The 15,063-nt window shown below is 53.6% G+C and overlaps 6 protein-coding genes across 6 annotated transcripts; 3 read left to right on the plus strand and 3 right to left on the minus strand.

Annotated features, from left to right (window-relative positions):
* Positions 1-408: 408 nt before the first annotated feature.
* On the plus strand, positions 409-2,111 carry CC84DRAFT_1256574 (Zinc/iron permease; the record flags this gene model as incomplete). Its single annotated transcript, XM_018184636.1, has 3 exons — positions 409-442; positions 491-633; positions 679-2,111. The coding sequence occupies 3 exons, from the start codon at positions 409-411 to the stop codon at positions 1,720-1,722; spliced, it is 1,221 nt and encodes a 406-aa protein (XP_018041189.1). The 3' UTR covers positions 1,723-2,111.
* A 2,092-nt stretch (positions 2,112-4,203) lies between these two features.
* Positions 4,204-7,105, plus strand: CC84DRAFT_1113426 (C6 transcription factor-like protein). The gene is made up of 3 exons (XM_018175354.1): positions 4,204-4,927; positions 5,054-6,127; positions 6,178-7,105. The coding sequence occupies exons 1-3, from the start codon at positions 4,315-4,317 to the stop codon at positions 6,915-6,917; spliced, it is 2,427 nt and encodes an 808-aa protein (XP_018041190.1). The 5' UTR covers positions 4,204-4,314; the 3' UTR covers positions 6,918-7,105.
* Positions 7,106-7,259: 154 nt separating this feature from the next.
* On the minus strand, positions 7,260-8,535 carry CC84DRAFT_1214118 (4-hydroxyphenylpyruvate dioxygenase; the record flags this gene model as incomplete). The annotated part of the gene is made up of 2 exons (XM_018182605.1): positions 7,260-8,131; positions 8,187-8,535. The coding sequence occupies 2 exons, from the start codon at positions 8,533-8,535 to the stop codon at positions 7,260-7,262; spliced, it is 1,221 nt and encodes a 406-aa protein (XP_018041191.1).
* Positions 8,536-9,283: 748 nt separating this feature from the next.
* CC84DRAFT_1161670 (uncharacterized protein) lies at positions 9,284-10,253 on the plus strand. Its single transcript, XM_018177801.1, has one exon. It carries the CDS (start codon positions 9,425-9,427, stop codon positions 10,151-10,153), a length of 729 nt encoding a protein of 242 aa, XP_018041192.1. The 5' UTR covers positions 9,284-9,424; the 3' UTR covers positions 10,154-10,253.
* On the minus strand, positions 10,244-11,766 carry CC84DRAFT_1161671 (uncharacterized protein). Its single transcript, XM_018177802.1, has 2 exons — positions 11,334-11,766; positions 10,244-11,271 (listed from the first exon to the last, which is right to left on the minus strand). The coding sequence occupies exons 1-2, from the start codon at positions 11,511-11,513 to the stop codon at positions 10,360-10,362; spliced, it is 1,092 nt and encodes a 363-aa protein (XP_018041193.1). The 5' UTR covers positions 11,514-11,766; the 3' UTR covers positions 10,244-10,359.
* Positions 11,767-11,930: 164 nt separating this feature from the next.
* Positions 11,931-14,699, minus strand: CC84DRAFT_1113438 (uncharacterized protein). Its single transcript, XM_018175355.1, has 5 exons — positions 14,550-14,699; positions 14,191-14,500; positions 13,938-14,078; positions 13,441-13,848; positions 11,931-13,390 (listed from the first exon to the last, which is right to left on the minus strand). Exons 1-5 carry the CDS (start codon positions 14,568-14,570, stop codon positions 12,336-12,338), a joined length of 1,935 nt encoding a protein of 644 aa, XP_018041194.1. The 5' UTR covers positions 14,571-14,699; the 3' UTR covers positions 11,931-12,335.
* Positions 14,700-15,063: the final 364 nt, after the last annotated feature.

Genomic DNA, 15,063 nt, shown 5'->3' on the forward strand with positions numbered 1-15,063 from the left:
TTGGTTCTCCAGATAGTGGTACCTGGCACAGTCTGGGCCTCCGCTCGTCTGTGTCAAGCCTCATCTCATCACCCAAACTAAGACATGGTCTACGTTATTGAAGCTTCACTACCGTGGTGCTCCACCCAAGTGTTCTGTGCCCGTGCTGATCAGACAGGAACGGCTAGTTGGCTCCCAAGTACCAGATCCTTAAAGCACAACGCATTGCCCAGCGCCGAGCCTCAAGTTGTAACCGTGGGTCACCTCGTTCACTTCCTTCTTTACTCTCTGGTAGAGACTTTATTTGATATTTTTGTGTTCTTTCTTCCTTTCTCTCTTCCGAGGCTGCTGGCAGGTCCAACCGGAGTTTTTTCTGCATTCATTCATTCTATTTCCCCTAGAACTTTAAACTAGAAAACCATATTCACCATGCCGGTAGACGCGATCCACATCGCGGCGGTCTGTATGTCATCTCGTCTTGAGCCTCCTCAACCCACACTGACTCGTCTAGTCATCGTCTTCGCCGCCAGTATCTCAGGCGCCGGCTTTCCGGTGGTGGCGAAGAAGGTAAAATGGATGAAGATACCGCCTGGTGCCTTCTTCTTCTGCAAGCACTTTGGTACTGGAGTGCTTATAGCAACAGCCTTCGTCCATGTAAGTCATCGCTGCCTCACGTAGTGCATGCATTAATCATCCCAGTTACTGCCAACGGCTTTTCAATCACTCAACGACCCTTCGTTGCCAGCCCTCTTTACGGAGAAGTACCCTGCCATGCCTGGTGTCATCATGATGGGATCGCTCTTTGTTCTGTTCGTCATCGAGATGTGGCTCAACTCGAAGACTGGAGGTCACAGCCACGGCAGCGCCGATGGACATGAATTTGCTGGAGGAGCTCAGCAAGGTGTTGAAAATGCCTTCAACAACCCCATCAAGCGCGTGCAGAGCTACGATTCGCAGGTCACCATGGCGTACCCAGCCGACAAGAAGGGCCCATGGGTAGAAAACACATATGAGGGGTCCAACTTCCCCTTCGGCAAGCAGGACGACAACGAACTTGAAGTCAAATCAGAGATGCCACCGTGGTTCATCGTCTTCTACGAACAATACGTGCGCCAGCGCGACGAGATGATGTCCATGGTCAACCGCGCTATGCCCGCTCTACCCAACTACAACCAGCCGCCGCCCTCGGATGTTGAGAAGCAGCAGTCGTACTTCGAAACCGATGTTGAGGAAGCCCCCGTTGACCCCGCATTGCTCAAGAAACTCTCCTCGCAGATCACGCTTATCGAAGGCGGTATTCTTTTCCATTCGGTTTTCGTTGGTATGACTATCTCGCTCACCGCAGACGGTTTCATCGTTCTTCTCGTTGCCATCGTCTTCCACCAGGCTTTCGAGGGTCTTGGTCTGGGCTCGCGTATCGCCGCAGTTCCTTACCCCAAGGGCAGCTGGAAGCCGTGGGCGCTCGTTGTCGCTTTCGGAACCACGGCTCCCTTCGGTCAGGCTCTCGGTCTCGCAGTTGGCAATGCTTTCGACCCTGAGAGCCCGCTCGGTCTGATTCTCATCGGTACATTCAACGCCATCTCCTCGGGTCTTCTGCTCTACGCTGCGCTAGTCGATTTGCTGGCAGAAGACTTCCTGTCAGAGGAAGCACAGCACACCTTGACTGGCAGCATGAAGAAGAAGGCTTTTTGCTACGTCCTCATCGGCGCGGCCGGAATGTCTATCGTCGGCGCTTTCGCCTAAGTACCACGCCTTTACTTCTCCAACTACACTCGTGGGGCGTTCGACCCAACGCGTCACGAATCTACGAATTACCACACGCATTACGTCTCCTCATTGTGACTTTACGACCCAGCCCTACGGCGGCTGGGCATCACATGCGTAATCAATCCTCTTTCTCTATTCCCTCTCATTTGTCACGAAAGTTGGAGACGCGAGTAGCCTCCAGTCAGTCAACGTTTTAGGCGCTTGCATTGGGCAAGGCTGAGACTTGGGTCATGCAGCTAGTCATGTACGACATGTGCGCGGGTCTTGTACACTATGGGATGGGGGAGTCGTTACGGTGTTCTCGGCTTTACAGGTCGGGCTCAAACATTATTATTGTTTTTTATCATGAAAGAACGTCTAAAAAGGGGCAACCATTCTTTCTTTAATGGTAGTGGGTTAATGCCATGTATATCAGTTGCCTGTCAAGCCATATTTTGTACTTGTAGATGGGTCAGGCGCCTCATTGCATCTATGGAGATATGCATACGCTTGCTGTGTATAAGGAGGCTGTAGCATTGGCGCCCAGAATGGTGATACAAATAACAACGCGGCATGCCGCGACTTTCTGGGGGCGTGCTCCTACCAAGTCAACTTCCAAGTCTTTTGTTTCTGGTTGAGGACCCCGCAAGATGTCGCCTCGACCCTGGCCTTGAATTGTGGTGTGGAGCAGTTCGCGCGTCCCACTTGTGCGATTCCTAAGTCGAAAATCCACATCGTGCCATAGGCCCAGGAAAGCGACCACAAGTCCGCTCCTCAACAGATAGAAGTGGAGAAGAAGTTCCCGCTCAGCAAAATAAATGGCCAGGGGTTCGTTCCCGCCAACAAAAATTGAACAGAGGTTCGCTCTAGCGGAAGCGATTGGAGAGAGCTTCGCTGCAGTCTGAAGATAACAATAGCAATTGCGCCTACTGTCCCGCTCTGATATTCCCTTGCCATCACAAACTCCTTATATATCCCTAGACAGCGAGTAAAATACCGGCGCGCTCCTGGACGGTCTTGTCGGATACCACAGGGAAGACAAAAATCCGAAGCCAAGCTCGGAAGTCCACCGCCCGAAAGTAGATGTGTGTGAAGTCGGGGGGCACAACGTCAGCGGAAGTTGCGCTCCCACGAGTCAGCGTGCGCAGTGCTGAATCCTCGGTGGGACAACATGAAGCTTGGAAGAAGTCTCCGTTCTTGGCTGTCTACATTTGTCTGAAGATTTGTGGCGGGTGCCCTTCTGCCGACGCACGCCTTGTTGAAGGCGTTGCGCGAAACATGATTTCAACCGATAAGGGCTGGGCAGTGGCGTGAGGCATCAAGGTGCGACTTGTAGGCGAATCATGCTGGGGCTATTGTGAGGCTTAAGGGGGGTAGCGGTAGGGCTGGGCGGGGCGCGAGTGATACTCGGAGCGCTGGGCGGAGATCTATTTGCAAACGTGGGACGGGGAGTGTTTGGGATGCGATGTGCTTGCGCATTCTAGCTGCATTGGGGAGCTATGCCAAGGGAGGCTCTGATTCGTGCGGAGTCCTTCGCTGCTCCAGTGCGCACTCTGGACACAGCCTCCCTCCTCCTTCGCGATTCCTTTTGCAACGGAATCGAAGTCGTCATCATCTGCACCTAGCATGCGCACTCCCAGGATTCGTACGCCCCCGAATCGCACACCGCTTTTTCCAGCATGAGTATCCCAGTTGCACTGCCATCACGAAGCGATTCCCCGCCGGCTTATCGCGCGGGCGGACAGCATCCGCTCCGCGCCTGCGTCCGCACGAGCGTCTGCACGCTACCTAAGATGCATACGGATAGATACGTTTCCGCGATGTTTAATGACCACGAGGCAGATTCGCTCACGGCAGATCGCCCGTCAGACGGGCGATCGGAGCGATGTTTGTAGTTCGCGATGGGTGTAGGGTCATGGGAGGCGGAGAGTGCGGAGCTGAGCCCGCTGAAGACCGCATGCACAGACGCCCGATGGCGCCTCAGGCTCAACAGCAGTCCGAAAGACTGTGTGCATCGGCAGCTCTGTTATTGTCTCTAGGGTACGGCTTCAATACGATCTTGTAGCTAGAAGCAGAGAAGGCCGAGTATGCTCATGTCCGAGGAAAGAAAGGCCACTCAGGGTAGGTAAAGAAGAAAGAGCTATCCTAGGCCGCAGAATACAAGTGTAGAGCGCGAGCCATTGCAAGTTTGTTTCCTATCTGCACAGAACAAACGGACACTACACTATGTTCGAAGCGGATGTTTTGTGGCGGGCTGTTTCTCGTTCTTGCCGTCTGTCGCTCTAGGCCCACCACGGCCGGCTTCGCAAGGTAGAACCGCGCGCCCTTTAAAGTCAATCTTTCGATCTAACTAGCTTCTGTATAACGAGATTAATGCGAAGACACGATTTCTTTTGCGTCTCGATGTCACTCACGCTATGGCGGTTGTCGAGAACTTGAGATGGCATCATCAGCCGGCTGTTCACGTGGATTCGGGAGCCGCGGCCCAACGCGGGGTAAGCCGCGAAATGCCGTGGACCGCCCACTGCCTGCCGCCTGCAAGCAAATTCTCCTGCGATATCCTCCTCGCAGCCATCCCACCGTCGCGTCATGTCGCAGCAACCACAGAACGACAGCACACCCCCTGGAGCGCCACAGGACACCGCATCCAAGAAGCGGACCCACCCTGACGACTTTAAGCGGGCATACAAGGCCTGTATCAATTGTCGCCAACGTAAGGCTAAATGTATCCTCGACACTACACCCGAAGGCGAACTGAAGCCACCATGTCAGCGATGCAAGAGGGAGATGCGAGAATGCATCTTCCGCTCGGAGCGCTCGTGGGTCAAACGACGGAAGCCTGGCGAGGCGAGGGATGAAGACCCTCCTACTGAGCATCATGTCAATATACCTTCAGGGACCAATGGAGCACAGCAGATATCCAACCTGCACCGTGCTTCCACCTCCGCCCAGTCAATGTCTCCCCATGATTCGGTACACACCAGGCGGTCTGATATGATGTCCCCACCGGCCCACTTGCGCAGAATTTCTACCGCTCAACCGGATCTATCCCACTCCGTCATGAGGACGGTGGTCTCCAGCGGCAGCGATGCTTTGAACCTGCTTTTTGAGGCTGCACATCACAGAGATGCGCTTGAGAACCAGGCGCGGGTCGAGAGCCAAGCGCAAGATACCCCTCGCTCAGGTACGTCGTATAACCTAGGTATGCAATCTTGGTCTCACAACCTTCCGTGTCAATACAAGCTTCCACTTCACTTTCCGGATTGGCTTATGCAACCACTCCTAAGTCAACCTTCGCTACATCATCACTGACCATGGCTCTCAATAGGACCCGATGGCCAACCATCCTCTCCCTTCACATTCAAGGCGCAACCTGTGCAGATGTCACAGCCGTCTCCAGAGACACTGCGAGTCTGGACAACATGTAGATTCGTACAGATGGGCTGGTTCTCTGCGCACGAAGCCGTTACCTACGTGGATCTATTCTTCAAGAACTGCTCACCGCTCTCGCCCATCCTCTCTGATTTCTACTCTCATCACGAGAACCACTGGTCCTTGATAGCTTTGGATCCGTTCTTGTGTGTGACCATTCTTATGATATCCTCACGTTACAATGTACTGCCCGGCGTTGGTGGTGCATCCCGAGGCTACTTTGTCCACGACCGGTTATGGGAGCAATGTCAACGTTTCATTATGAAGATTATGTTAGGACAGGTCAAGTTATCCAAGGCTCAGTCGCGGACAATCGGGTCCATAGAAGCACTGCTGCTCTTGTCTGAGTGGCATCCACGCGCTCTGCACTTCCCCACTGCCAGTGATGGCTGGGACTGCGAGCTCATGATTGGAGCTAATAACACCACTTCAGAGGGCGTCCAGATTCTAGAAGGCGATACAACGTCAAGTCGCTGGCTTGAAGACGTCATTGAACCTGCAAAACGCTCCGACCGGATGTCTTGGATGCTGATGGGCTGCGCGCTCTCGCTCGCTCAAGAGCTAGGCTTGTTTGAAGACAACGGAAACGTTGAAAGGGACCAGCAGTCATACCCGAAGACGTCACCCGAAGCGCTAGTCCAGCGACGAATCCGCGCTCGAAAACTGCTTTACGTTTTCATTGAACAACTATCGTGGCGCCTGGGCTGTACATCCATGATCCCTCAAAGCCTCAACCATGCTTTGATGGAGAAGTTGCCTGTAAACTCGACTACTGGCGCGCCTGAAGAGTGGCAAGGTTTCATGAGCGCATGGGTCGAGCTGACAAAACTGGCACGATCGGTGTCGGATACCATCTATCCTTCAACGAGTACGACGCGCAATTTGTTGCGAACAGGAAGATACATAGGCCTTCTTGAACACTTCCAACCTCTCCTCACGACATGGAGGAAGAAATACTTGGATCCATGCAGTAAGTGACCAATCATTTGTGTCCATTTGTCCTTGCTAAGATCATCTCAGAGCTCAAGGTCGGGCTTCATGACATGCTGTGCATAGAGTACCAGTATGTCCGAATTTACACAAACTCTCTCGGTATGCAAGCCGTGGTGGAGCGTACCCTCGCTGAAACCGATCCGGACGGACCACAAGAGGAGATCCTGCCACTGAACTTGGAACCAAGAGACTACGATTTCATACAAGAAGTTGTAGATGGAAGTTGTCAGATCTTGCAGAAGGTCGTCCAGCTTTATGAGTCTGGAGCTCTGCGCTACTCACCAGTGCGGATCTTCCTTCGCATCTCCGCATCCTCCATCTACCTGATCAAAGCGTTGAGTCTGGGCTCGCGCAACCAGAAGCTCCAGAACTCGCTGGATATCCTGGACGCCGCGATTCGCGCTATGCGCTCCAGTACGCTAGACGACATGCATCTTGCCTCGCGATACGCTACTCTGCTTGACCTGCACGTAGCCAAGCTGCGCGAGAACTTTGTTGTGTCTGCGCGACCGCCGCGTATCCCTTCACGCGGTGCATCGCTTGAAAATAATACGACAGCTGGAATGGACTTCTTAAATAATCACAACGCTGGTACCTCAGGGATCGCCTCGCTTGCCAATGACGTTCACGGCTTGATGCCAGATGACGACTGGCTGGCCCTGCCGTTCGATCCCGCCATGGCGCCGTTCGGTCTGGATTCGAACCCGAGCTTCCAGCAAGGCTTTGACGATGGGACGTTAGATTTTATATGGAATTTGCCAATGTAGTACAAGGGTAATGCTTTGGGTTGTAGCGGGCGCTTGTCAAAGTTCAAATTTTCATGGCAAACGCGAACGGCCTTCGTTTATGAGGACATGCTTTATGCCACGGTGGTTCGATTTGGCAGATCGTATTACACTTATTATTAGATGGATGTTCACCGCACAGACTGTAGAACAAGTGCATCATATAGTGCAAAACAAAATTCATATAAGTGGATAGGAAATGCCTAGAAATGCTGATGTATACATTCGAAACTTAATGTTATCATCCTGATGCTGAAATTCAACGCTCAAACCAAATCTCGATCCCTATCATTCTTATGCAAACACGGCCCAAGCGACTCGGATTCATACCAAGTTACCTCGCAACTCCTGCTCGCGCTCGATGGCCTCGAACAAGCTCTTAAAGTTGCCCGCGCCAAAGCCATCAAAATTATTCCGCTGGATGATCTCAATGAACACTGTAGGCCGGTCCATCAAGTGCTTCGTGAACAGCTGCAGCAGGTACCCGCCCTCGTCAAAGTCAATCAGGATATCCAAACTCTGCAACACTTCGAAGTCTTCCTCCAGCCTCATCCCCTTGCTCTTCAACCGCTGGCGCATCGCCGCATAGTACGTCTCGGGCACCTTGATGAACTCGACGCCGCGGGCCTTCAAATTGGTGATATCCCGTATGATGTTGTCCGTCCGCAGCGCAATGTGCTGGACGCCGGGCCCGCCGTAGAAGTCCACGTACTCCTCGATCTGGGATTGCTTTTTGCCGTGGGCCGGCTCGTTGATGGGCATCTTGACGACATCGTTGGGGCTGCTCATCACGACGCTCTTGAGCGCAGAGTACTCGGTGCAGATGTCCTTGTCGTCGACGCTCCAGAAGCGGTGGAAGCCAAGCACCCGCTCGTAGTAGTCGCAGATGTTGTCCATCTCGTCCCAGTCCTGGTTGCCGACACAGTGGTCGATGTTGGAGAGGAGGACGGGCGGGAGGAATTTCGAGAGCGAGTCTGAGACGGAGGGCGCGGGGGCGTAGCCGGGGAGGAAGACGCCGGTGTAGGAGGAGGGCTTCTCGATCAGGGTGTGTGTGGTGTCACCGTAGGTTTTTATGGTGGCGAGGCGGACGGTGCCGTGGGAGTCGGCGAGGGTGTGCGGGGCGGATATGGACTCGGCGCCGGCTGAGACGGCGGAAGAATAGATAGCGTCGAGGTTGTCAACTTCGAAGGCGACGTCTGGCGTGCGTTAGTATGTCGAACTTGTGGTTTAGTATCATATGTGACCACTTACCCTTCACTGCATCACCGTGTCGCTCCTGGTGCTCATGGATCTCATGTAGTAGTTTTGCATCCTCTTCGCTGAATCTTGAACTCTGCTTCAGGCCTCGGAGGGGTGATGTGAGGACGAATGTGACATGGCCGTTCCGTACGACATGGGAGGCAACGGAGCGCGAGCCAGTCTCGAGACCTCGGTATGCAACCCGCTCAAAGCCCATTCGTGTTACGTAGAACGATGCGGCCTGTTTTGCGTTGCCGACATACCAGTGTACATGGTGGTAGCCCCGGTATGCGGAGATATCTGAAGATGAGGGTTCAGAGGGGATGGGCGATCCGGGTGGTGATATCCGTCCAGGGGCCATGTTGTGTAGAAAGTAGAGTGATTATTGTACTGGTGTATAGATGCGTATATCTATCGGAACCCAAGTGCCAAGTCCAAGTGATTGTGTGACAAGTGGAGTGGCAGTGGGCGAGTTCGGGGTGTATTATACAGGTGGAGGCGGTTCAACTCAGCCTTTAAGGTACCCTGAGCGATCCATCTCCTTCACAAACCGAATTTCACTCCTTGACGTGAGCGAGCGTCACCGTGCTGACCATGTCACTTGTGCCGAGCTGCCTTCCTGAGAGGGCCGTCGTCCCATTGTTCGCTAGCTCCGCGCCTAGCCGGGAAAGCCGAGATACTCAGACACAGCATTCTGTGGGCGGTGCGGCTTTGCGGACACCGGAATTGAACATAAAGACTCGATAATTTATTCAACTCGCCGTTCCGCAGTGGGGTTCCGCTGTGTATGTGCTGACGTATAACGAAGGAGCGGATAGACCGGTTGTTGCAGGAAGCAAACTGCTGCCGCGTAACCGTAGCCTTTGTGACCTTTGTCTCACGGCTTTCTGACACAGCTAGAGTCAATTATTTGTGGCTAGATGTTCTTGTATACGATAGCCTGCGCTGGAACTTGGCCGTGGTGTTGACGTAAGGGTCAAGGCCGAGCTGCACTGCACCGTGAAGTTGACAGTCCGGAAGCAGCTAGCTGTTTTTGTAGTAGCGCCAGGTCCGAAGCCACCAGAACAGCCGCCTCAAGCCGTGTAAGCCGATATCACGGGACTGTCTGAGGCAACGTGAACGTTCCTAATCACTGAGTCCAAGTACAACAACTCATACAATACCGCGACACAGATTTTCAGATTCTTTGGAACACCATTTCCAAACACCCTCACCCTCATCCAAGACTAGAAAGACCACGGGCATCGAAAATGGCCATCTCAACGTCCACCACAACACTTTCCGCGAACGACGCAAGAATCCTGAATGCCCTTTTCGACCCAGAAACACTCCCCTCCTCAGTTGCAGCGGCACAATCAACCTCCACAATCGACGACTCTCTGCCTCCACATCCAGCCATCCCATCATCACAGCTCTCCACCCTAGAAGCCCAGCAAAACGAGCTAGTACGACACATCACATCCAGCTCATCCATCTCCTCCGTAGAAGCGGCGATAAAACAACAAGATGAGATAGTGTCAAGCCACCCCTCCTACCCCAGCGCCTACCTCAACCGCGCTATGCTCCGCCGCATGTTGCTAGAATCCTCCCTCCCAAAAGAAGCCGACGCCTCCATATTCTCCTCACCCGAACCGGACCTAGACGCTCTCTTCTCGGACCTATCCCGCTCAATCTCGACATGTCTTCCCTCTTCATCATCCGCAAGCACCTCCGTATCCACATATCAAGCGCGCATTCTACGAACAGCATATTCGCACCGCGCGTACTTGTATCTGAAAGCCGCGGAACTGGGAATAGAGTGGAGGGGGAAGGGCAAGAGTGAGCTGGAGGAGGCGGCGAGTGCGGATTTTGCGGGGGCCGCGAGGTTCGGGGATGAGGTCGCGCGGGAGATGAGCGTGAGGACGAATCCGTATGCGAAGATGTGTGGGGCAATTGTGAGGAATGCGTTGAGGGAGGAGAGGAGAGATATGCTGGGCTAGATGTATGACGACTCGAGAGAAGAAAGGAATATAATTGTGAACTTATGACAGACAGCAGTGTGTCGATCGGTATAGAGTAGTCTTGTATGAGAACGTCTTCCGCATCACGTTGCAGGAGATGTTGTTGCACACGTGGATGCACTTGTGTGTACTTCGGTCGTCTATCGCACAACAGATCTAAGGGTATTTCTACAGCCATGCGACAATCATCGATTCAGCAGCGACAAATCTCCAAACTCCCCCAACACTCCGTCCTTGCCACCATCCCAGACCTCGTGCAGCCCATCGAGCTCCGAGTACGCCTCTGCAAACCTCAACCCTCTCCTCCTCTCCCTCTCAATAACATCCCAGTTCCAGTCCACACTGCCCTTCTCAGGCAACACACCCTCCGCATCCCCGTTAGCCTTCCCGTTCATCTCCCCCTCCATTTCGCCCGCATACACCCACCCATCGGGCTTCTCAGGCACCATGTCAGCATCGAACAGCGCCTTCTCCGGCGGAATCGTCAACCTCCCGCGCTTGATTACATATCGCGCAATTGCCGTCGCGAACACCGCGCCCTTGAGTTTCTCGGGATCCACCTCCTCGCCCTGCACGCGCTTGCTCTTCCGCCACGGCTGCAGACTGAAGCTCGCGGGCTTCCCGACGCCAGGCCTCACCAGATGCGTGACGAGATAGAACCACTTGCGGTCCCAGCTTAGTAGCCTTGTCCACATTTCAAATTTTTGATACGGCAGGATTTCCTTCTTGAAGTTGCACTGCACGCCGCCCAGCGCAATCATGTATTTTGCATTTCCGCCAGTGGGTGCATTGGTGCCCTCTGCTGCGCCCAGGCCTGCGGTGGCTGCACTGACGCTCGCTTGTTTGTTCGAGGCGCGGGGCATATGGAAGCCGCCCTCAGAGACTTTGCGGATGGCGTTGCGCACGATGCTTGTGAACAGGTGTGTGCGCGAGATGTCCATATCAGCGAAGTATGTACTGTTTGACTTGTGCATGTTGAAATCGATTTCGAGGAGAGGGGCGTGAGTCTGCGTGATTACGGGTTGGAAGAGGGCGTGTGGCGGAATCGGCGTGGGCTGTATAAAGATCTGGTACCAGTAGGCTTTGAAGAAACGCAGCTTTAGCAATGCTGTCAGCCTTGGGATCGGCTGGGAAGAAGGTATATTGGTGAGATACGTACATGCCACACAAACGGTAAGTTTTTGAAGTTCATGAGTGCAAAGATAACCGCGAGGAGCCTCCATACGCCTCCCGGCGTATTCACGCCTGACCATCTGGCTAGGAAAGTGCGGGAACTGGACTGGCTGGCCAGCGCAGCCACAGCAGCTCCCACAGCTGCTACGCTGATCGCGCGCGACATTGTGAGCTTCAAAGGCATTAACGGGGGGATTTCGCGGGTGAAAAAAGGTGACGATACGCCATCAAAGCGATAGGGCTGCGCTTTATGATGTATGTGGGTTTGCACGATGTCCTAGACTGCTATGTAATTCTTATCAGGGGCCGAGGCTCGGACGTCTTAGCGCCGCCTTCCGAGCAGGGGTCTTCGCAAGCTGTCCTACATACGGTAATTTTGGACATCCTTGGGGAGAATTCCAAGGTGAAGTCTCTGTAAATGACTGTTTAATGGATGCAATACGAGGATCTGGCGTCTTCTTCGAAGCATTCCAGGGTTGGAACGGGTAGACCTGACTCGTTATGCACAGCTAACTGCATTGAGTAACTCATCGTAGTCTCCACTCAGGGAGATGCAAGCTATTATTTGTTGATTAAACAGAGACGCCTCTCAACCCTACATTCGCACTGAAACTGCAGCATCCAGGGTGTGATTGGGCACGAAGACATGATGCAGGAAAAATCTCATGTGACACCGACTGAACCTTAGAATTCGCCTGGGATTAGTACTTTGTCTGAGCGGTGAACGTGGCCAGTTCACTTCGCTTCGGAGCTCGCAGCGCAGACGCGCGGAACCTACATACCCATCACACAACGTGGTTTCCGCCGGCATCTTGGCGTATATTATGGACACCGAAAAGTGCACGCTTAATATCTTTCGAGATTTGACTCATGGCGCATCTGCCCATCTTTTACGCTCGCCGCGCGCGCTAGGCTGCGTTGCTCTGCGAGTACGATCTGTTGTGGCTACTGCACCTCTTGCTTTGCATGAGCTGCGCGCTGTTCAGGCTCATCGCTTTTTCTTCGTCTTATCCACTATTTCAATCCAGTTCTTGTTGACGCCGCGCTTCTCAAGTGCCTTGATGATGGCATCCTTCTGCGGTCCCTGCACCATCACCTCCATCACTGGGTTCTTCGGACTGCTGCCCTGCAGTCGGTCTACACTCGTGCTGCCTGCACACGTCTTTCGTAGCTCATCCGCAAGTGGTTGCGGTGCGATGTGATAAGGTTCGACACCGCTTACTTTGGTCACCGTCTTGTTTCCACTTCTGGTCTCGATCAGAATTTGGATCTTCGGTGGTGCGCCGGCTTTTGGCTTGGAATCAGCAATATCCTCACTGTTCCGGAGAATTGTGTGGAACGGCGATGCAGCTGCAACCATGCGATCAGCAAGCGCGTCGCGAGGAATCGCACCAGATGCGAGCGCAGCGTTGTCTGCAGCCGAAGAACCAAGCAACGCGTCTGCAAGCTGTGGGTTGATCTTGATAAGGCGCTTGTTCTTCTCGGAGACAAGATTCTCGGCCTCTATGTAGGCTATCAAGACCTGCTTCAGTTCTGCAGGCGTATATAATCCGCGAGGATCCGCTTTCGTGACGTGGAATATCGGTGCAAGTTTTTCTTTCGGTCGTAGCAGGAACACGAGCTTGAGCTTTTGTCCCACGGACGACTCGGCGGACAACGACGCCGGGGGCTTACCGTTGGTGCCTGATGATGTCGGCGCGTCTTTCTTCGGCAACCGATATGGCACGAAAGCCTCGATATGCCTATCAGTGAAGTCAATATCCATGACTACTGTTTCGTTGCCATTTTGCTCTTTGGACTTGAGGATCTGCTGCTTGTCCAAGTACTTTATGAACTTCCGAATGTTCTTCCAGCTAGTTTTCTTGATCTGTAAAGACGCCGTTCTCGCAGGTGTATAGGTCGGTAGAAACGGCTGGACCAAGAGTGACATGACCTTGGATTGTGAGAGCGGAAAGTCAAGACCAAAGTTGGGGTGATTCCGGTTATGATCCATGTGATAGCGTACGCCGAAGAGGAACGCATCTCGGAATGCGTCATCGATCTCTGTTGACAATCAGAGGGATGTCTCGTGCTTTTCTGGGGATACAGCTTACCTTTGGGGGATAACTCCTGATCATCCACAATATCCACTGCATCTTTCAGCGACGGGGCATCCTCGCCTTCGATTCCCTGTGCCTTCTCAGCCTCTGATCGCTCGGTAGGATCTGCAGTTAGTGCAACGCCGCCTTCCTGGTCGTCTTGGAGATCTATGCCGGCAGTCTGCGTTGCTAAGGCCGTGTCGTCGGCTTCATCGTCCCACCCCTGCAAGGCAGCTGGCGGTTCGGAGCCCGGTTTACCACTTGGATTCCATGACCACAACTCGTCGCCAGTCCAATGGAATGTCGACACAGCATGGCCCTTCATGCCCTGGACGGTTCCCAGAGAGCTGACATCGATCTCGCATGAGCCGACCGCCATGGGTACAGTGGGGCGCTCCAAGCTTGCGATCGCAACTACTGCGCCTGGTATGCAGTCAGCTTGCTGTGGCCATTTTTCGTGCTCTCTAGACTCATGCAGCCCAGAAACGCCGCAGCATCTTGACTAAACATACCCTTAGTCGCCCTCTTTGGGAAAGGCGGGCCTCGTTGCAGCCCCGGAGTCATAAGGTCCGCACCGCCTTGAAGCTTCTCAACTACGAAAGATGGTGTGTACAGGAGCGGTATGATGCCCGGATTGTGCCAGAGTGTGTATACTGTACGTGCGTCAGCATGTGCTGTATGGTTGGTCTATGGCATGCTGGCTTCCGCATTGCCGATTTTGATAACGCAAAATGCCCGAGCCATGCCCTTGTGCTTCTTACATACCAGTCGGATACATCTTCTCGCCAACCTTGGCCCACAGTATCCTTTGCTCTTCTCCGGTCCCTTCATGACTACCAACATATACCGTGCCCGAGACTTGCTTGAGGTCAGGCCCAGCGGTCGTCGTGAACCGTGCTGAAAGCGCGTTCTCGGGCAGTAATGACCTCCGGAGAGCGGTGAGGCCAGCAGTGGAGGCGGCCTTGTCTTCTGGATCCGCGGTCGTCTCGACGGGTAGAGGAATCTGGAAGTCAGCTATGATCTGATCGGCAGTCCTACGGCGCTCTGACGACTTGAGCGGACTGAGGGGTTTGATCTGTAAAATGTCAGGCTGTGGCGCTACCACATAGCTAGAGGTGGCGTACATTGGGCTTCTTCTTGAACATGATGCGAAGCAGGCCGACGTCTTCTGGCGATCTAGTGTTCCCGTGGAATAATTTTAGGCAAGAGCTGCAGCAGTGGACGAGTAGCTCGCCGTCGGGTAATCGTGGCGTGTAGCTTGTAGTGTGGAGCGTGCCGCTGTTTTATGAATTCGCAGCTTCCCCCGCTGAAGTCATGGTCTCGAAGCGCAACACTAGTGCGGCTCAAAAGGGGCTAGCGCGGGGTGATGAGTCCAACTCACTCACGATGAGCTTCGCTTTGTGAAGATTGGCGAAGAGTTGCCTGCGATACGGCTTCTCTTTTCTGCATGGCAATCATTCATCTGTCATGCATTGACTCTAGAGCTATAGCCGCTAGATGGGGTCTGTTTGGTGCTACCCGAAGCAATCCAACCTGCTGCATTGGGTAATTCTGGCAAGTATTGAAATCAGGGCCCGGTGCTCGTTGCACGGCATGAGCCAAGCCAACATGCTGCATTTAGCAGCTGTGAAAAGCGTC

The sequence above is a fragment of the Paraphaeosphaeria sporulosa genome, assembly GCF_001642045.1.
Source record: "Paraphaeosphaeria sporulosa strain AP3s5-JAC2a unplaced genomic scaffold CC84scaffold_2, whole genome shotgun sequence".
Taxonomy (NCBI): Eukaryota; Fungi; Ascomycota; class Dothideomycetes; order Pleosporales; family Didymosphaeriaceae; genus Paraphaeosphaeria; species Paraphaeosphaeria sporulosa.

Excerpts from the sequence above, each read along its gene's own strand:
- CC84DRAFT_1113426 (XM_018175354.1), top strand. The coding sequence starts at position 4,315 with ATGTCGCAGCAACCACAGAACGACAGCACACCCCCTGGAGCGCCACAG. Across the intron at positions 4,928-5,053 it reads AGGTACGTCGTATAACCTAG|GACCCGATGGCCAACCATCC; the intron begins GTATGCAATCTT and ends GGCTCTCAATAG. Across the intron at positions 6,128-6,177 it reads GAAATACTTGGATCCATGCA|AGCTCAAGGTCGGGCTTCAT; the intron begins GTAAGTGACCAA and ends AGATCATCTCAG.
- CC84DRAFT_1113438 (XM_018175355.1), bottom strand. The coding sequence starts at position 14,570 with ATGTTCAAGAAGAAGCCCAAT. Across the intron at positions 14,079-14,190 it reads CGAGAAGATGTATCCGACTG|TATACACACTCTGGCACAAT; the intron begins GTATGTAAGAAG and ends ACGCACGTACAG. Across the intron at positions 13,391-13,440 it reads TCAGGAGTTATCCCCCAAAG|AGATCGATGACGCATTCCGA; the intron begins GTAAGCTGTATC and ends GATTGTCAACAG.
- CC84DRAFT_1161670 (XM_018177801.1), top strand. The coding sequence starts at position 9,425 with ATGGCCATCTCAACGTCCACCACAACACTTTCCGCGAACGACGCAAGA.
- CC84DRAFT_1161671 (XM_018177802.1), bottom strand. The coding sequence starts at position 11,513 with ATGTCGCGCGCGATCAGCGTAGCAGCTGTGGGAGCTGCTGTGGCTGCG. Across the intron at positions 11,272-11,333 it reads ACTTACCGTTTGTGTGGCAT|CTGCGTTTCTTCAAAGCCTA; the intron begins GTACGTATCTCA and ends GCATTGCTAAAG.